Here is a 5311-nt window from a genome sequence, read left to right on the forward strand (position 1 = left end):
ACGAAATCAAATGCGTGAAATCTGGAAACATGTGACACGGCGAGAGCCTAGATCTGAAACATGACACCACCAGAGTCCTGGATCTGGCAATACGTGGTTTTTCTTCCGAACCAACCATGAGAGTCTCTGATTTTAAATCTGCTTTCCAGAATAAAGGTCTTCTAAATCAGGGCACTGCATTTTCTTGACTAGAAATGCCAGGGATTCTGAAGAAACATGTGCCATTTGTTGAAAAGGATTTGGTTGCTTCCAATAGCTAGGGTATGCTGCCCATGCCTAACTTGAAAGCTCGTAATGAACTTTGACAACAAAATGAGCCTCTTCTAATGATTGGGGACTCAGGTGTTCTGCCACATCCTTTGTGGCTACCAAATCAACTTTGACAATCCAAATATGCACCAAGAATATTCGCCACACATATACCACCAAAGTTGTATATCCACTTCCAAACAAGCTCGCATTCCATCTCTTTCAATAAAAAAATCACATGAAATTCTAGGAAGATGAGGAGCATAAACTACTAGCAATTTCCGCTTTACTGTTGTGATCCAAAAGTTGCTAGATTCATCCAATGGAGTAACAGAATTACTTTGGTTCAAAGTCTTATCAGAACTATTACAAGCATGATCGAAGAAGACTGTCTTCTCTTCCATGCGGGATAGAAAGAGCCTAGTATTGATACAATGCGACCAAGATAAACCCAAAGCGGGAACAACCCTGCGGCCTGAAGATACCAGAGACATAAAATTCCCAACTTGAAGATCATTCACCAGTCCTGTAGATCCCTCAAGTTCGATACAATCCACGACATGATTAGTTACAACCACTGCAAGATTGAATTTGTGTGCAAAACATTTTAATTTGCTTGAAAGCTTAAAGAAAAGGCTAGCTCTCTTCATCAAATCCTTGGCAGTGTTGTCAAAGTCTGAACGAAAGAGAGCAGCAACATAATCTATAACAACTAGTCTAACAGGCATACTGGGAGGTCTTGACAACAAGACCTCTGTGTGGTCTAAGAAATTTAATAATTCTTCTATTGTGTGAACACTTTGAACAATTACATTATCACAGGGATCTGATTCTGCCATGACAGAGATATCATTACTATTGCTAATCATTGCATCAGAAGTAGTCTTATTAACACGAGGGTTAGTAATGGAATCCAGCACCTCCCATTCAGTGCTGTTGATTGCTCCCCAGAAATCATTTTCTTGATTGTCATCCAAGTCACAGTGACAACAGATTCTCTTCTCATTGTCATTGGCATTTGAGCACTCCGTACCTTTTCTTTTTCCAAAATTTTGTTGGCTAAAACATTTATTTGTTGAACTTACTGAACTGGTTGCAGTTGCACATACGTTAGCTTGTCTAAGCCCACTATTATTGGGATGTTGGACCAACTCAGAGTGATAGAATGAATGGAGCTCTGCCCCAGTTGAGGGAATTTCCAATCAATCAGTTCGATGAAGCTCAGCCCAAGCTACGTCAATATCCAATCAACCAGTCCATTGGCACTCACATAGAGCTGCGGCCCGAATCTCAACAAATTTAACTTTCTTTCTAATATTATTTCTAGAATAGTAAGCCAAAGCTCCTATGTCCATCTGGTGGCAACAAATTTAACTAGCTTTTAATGTTATTTCTAGGATAGTGAACCAAAAACCAAGATATGTATAGACTCAAGCTAAGCAATAATGTAGTTGTGGTATGGTAGAGTCTGGTAATTATCATAGCTTTTAAGAGTGAACCTAGTGAACCTTACATTTGAAAAATCAACAAAAGTATAGGCCATGCTCCAGATCCACCATTTTTTTGGTGAAATTTGCAGTTTAGCATAAATTCTTTTTTTAATAAAATAAGTATTCCCTTCAACAAGGTAATGACAGGCAAGCTTGAGAAATCTCGTGTATTATATGTAACACTGAAACTTAATGCCCATGGAAGAGAGGGAGATAGTGCAATGGCCTTTGAATGAAACAAAGATGAGTACAATGGCCTTTCAATGAAATACCGGCAATTAATGAACATAAAAGCAAAATGTTATATAAATAATAAACAGCTGAAACAAAAATGGTGGATAAATAAGGTGAACAAAGTATTACAATCTCCGCGAAGGCTGATACCCTGTGCTTGAAGCATGGCGGCAGGTTTATGTTCTCAACTCCAACATAGCAACTTAAAGACAGAAAAATGCCTGAAACATATGAAAGAATGAAGATAATCCATTATCAGAGTATTGCCAAAACTTCATCATAAAGAGTCTCTCAATGTCTCTGCCGATCCTTTAATAACTCTATATGTTTTCTCAAATCGTGGAAAAATAATCATGAAATCAGAACAGGGTTCAAATTGTCCTTAATTGTATGCCTGATTAAAATTTTGATTCGTGGAATATTAGAGCACTGTGAGAGAACAACACTCCTTCACTTCATGGTTGAAAATTCATAAACAGCTGCTGTGGACCTCCTCCGAAGTCATGGCGGAAACACGAATACCCAATACGCGTGGAATTACCAGGGTTCATATTTGTAAAGGCAGTTGCAACTATTCTCCTTCGATTTAGAAAACCTTACATAGAATGTTGAGAGGTACCGAAAACTGTAACTTCCTCAAATTTGTTCACAACATCTGCAAACTCCTGCACATTCAAGCTGTACTGCTCAGTGCTGAGAGCTACCAGAAACTGTAACTTCCTCAAATTTGTTCACAAGGTCTGCAAACTCCTGCACATTCAAGCTGTACTGTTCTGTTTGTAGCTGTGTGTCTTCTGACCACCATTGATAAAGTCCATGAGCTACTTTGAATTCCTTGGGACCAGTGGAATTAATAAATAGATTTGCAGAGGGCAACAGATGTTGGGGCTCAGGCTTTCGCCCCAATAAATACAATAATGAATTAATAATAGAACTGTGAGCAGTAAAGCTCCGCCGAGCTCTGAAATAATAGAAATAATTACAAGACACCGGATCATAGACATTAATATACAAATTGGGGAACCATTTCTGGAGGGCAATGAAGGTCGCCTGAGCCTGGCCATCGTCCTTCCTACCTCTAGCCAGACGTCCAGCGGCACTCTCCCGGATCTTATGAATAAAAATGCCCAATTTCTCATCCTTGACCGAAATCAATGAAAAAAAAAGAGGATTGAACAGATGGACATCCATATTAAGACCCTCCTCGGCCATTATGCGGCCGACTTTGAGAGCAATGGCGGCTCCAAGGCGAGAGAAACGTTCTGAGCCCCGTATTCCCTCACCATCTGTTTAGTAACCCGGAGAGCTTCGTCGAGACGGGAAACCTTGTTTATCTGTTGGAGGATGAGATTGAAATCATCGCGCATAATGGTTGTTTGTTGGAACCTCCTATAACATGCGATGAGTTCGATTCGCTGCACCTACGAGCATTTCCTTCTCCAAGTGCAAACAATAGCGTTCAAATACTTTAGCTGTGACATTCAATCGGAAAGCGAGACGGAAGAAAAAGTCGATTTCGAGCCGGTTAAACTTGGAATCGCTAATGTCGCCCACTCTGGTATAGAAATCATTTTTATAGTGCCCCAGCGGTTGGAGTTTAAGCAAAATTCAACAATCTTCCACAGCGTTTGGAATTTCAGGGGATAAAAACAAAGCAAAATAGAATTTATGAAATTAAACAACGTTTCTAAAAATGCCATGGAATTTTAGGCTATTGAAGAAGAAAAAGGCCAAAATTCGTGAAATTTAAACAGAGATGTTTTAGATTTCTCCAGCGGATAGAATTTCAAGGGAAGAAACAGGGCAACAACTAAAATTGACGAATTCGTGAGTAGAGATTCTTTAAAATTCCTCGCCAGACGAAATTGCAAGGGATAAACGAAGGAGGAGGTTGGAGTTAGTCAAATTAGTTAGAGATTTTCATCATATTATTTAACAAAACTAGCCATGCATGCATGGGCCCATAGGTCTCAAGGGTTCAACATGGCTCTGATACCAAGTGTAAGGACCAAATCCAGACTATATAGTTTTTTTTTTTTATCACAACAAAATGCACTAGAAGAGAAACACATTAGGATTTCATTTCAAGAAACATATCATAATATTTACATACATTTAACTAAGACCAATATAGTATTGCAACACATATGTACCGTTCACCAGAAGACGTGACTCCATTTGCTTTGCTGTTGCTAGTAGTCCCTTGTTGTCGGTAACCTCCGTGAATGAATGGCGATGTACTTGATCTGAATGCTATGACCCACCGGTTAACCTCCCGGCCTACTCCTTGGGTACTCTTCTTCCCCGCGGACCCCCGAGCTGCAATGGGGTTGTACAATGGAGAATTTGCAATAGCTAGTAGAGGAGAGCACTCCTTGGCTCAAGAGTCCCCTCTCTAAAATCCTCTACCTCACCAAACTCACTATAGGATCGTAATCACTCCTTTGACATCATCTCATCCATCCAACAATAGGGTTCCCAAAAAGTCCCCTCTCTCATGGCTTGCCCCTTCTTTTATAGAAGTCCTCATAGGTGACACTTGGCATGTCATGCATAATTAGTTATTTTTTTTATAATTCAAAGCTTGATTATTCACCCACCCAAGTGTCACTCTCTCATCAAGGGTCTCCCAAAATTATTTACTTAAATTTTAATTTAAAACTAATATTTTCCTCACCTCAACAAGATTCTTATTTCTTCTCCTAGTTGCCTCTTTATCCCCCTTTTTATTCCTTAATTTGGGTTCATTACTAAAGTCAATTAATGAGTCAAGATTTGATCCCCTATCTACCCCCCCTAATTTAACTCAAGTTATCTCTTAGATGGATATTCTTATGTTGGTTGTTGCCACATGGAGGTTCTCTACATTTCTCTAAATTTAATTTATTATGCTTATTTTAATTCACCTTCCTCTTCTCTTAATTAGGTTTAATTAGTTTAAGATTAATCTTTATCCTTACAATTATGTCCCTCTTTCCCCTTTTACCTAATTAAACTACATAATCTACCTAATATTTTCCAACATGGGGAGGGTAGAATTTTTAAGATAAAATATTTTATTTCTTCCTATGATCCTCTTAACCCAAGTTTTATTCTTGATTTAATTACCTCGGTTTCTAACATCATTTACCCTTGATGTAAATTTACGTAGTTTTCATTTCTTGATTATATTTACTAATTAATTTATTTTTAATGATTCCAAGGTGCCAAGTTGGGTCGTGCCCTTCAAGAACTTCCCTTGAAGCTCCAAGGGTGGCACGCCTAATAATTTATTTGTGATGCCAAGGGTGCAAAGTTGGTCGTGCCCTTCAAGAAATTCCCTTGAAGTTCCAAGGGTG

The 5311-nt window shown here is 38.8% G+C and overlaps 1 protein-coding gene and 1 pseudogene across 1 annotated transcript; both read right to left on the reverse strand.

The window, feature by feature from the left end:
• Positions 1 to 365: 365 nt before the first annotated feature.
• Positions 366 to 1118, reverse strand: LOC149252754 (DNA repair protein XRCC3 homolog). The gene has a single exon (XM_089454265.1). It carries the CDS (start codon positions 1116 to 1118, stop codon positions 366 to 368), a length of 753 nt encoding a protein of 250 aa, XP_089310391.1.
• A 1180-nt stretch (positions 1119 to 2298) lies between these two features.
• LOC149252755 (GDSL esterase/lipase At4g10955-like) lies at positions 2299 to 3340 on the reverse strand (annotated as a pseudogene).
• Between the last annotated feature and the right edge of the window lie 1971 nt (positions 3341 to 5311).

This window comes from Pinus tabuliformis, chromosome 7 (assembly GCF_031772625.1).
Source record: "Pinus tabuliformis cultivar Carrire ecotype Pingquan chromosome 7, CPIR1, whole genome shotgun sequence".
In the NCBI taxonomy this organism is placed as follows: domain Eukaryota; kingdom Viridiplantae; phylum Streptophyta; class Pinopsida; order Pinales; family Pinaceae; genus Pinus; species Pinus tabuliformis.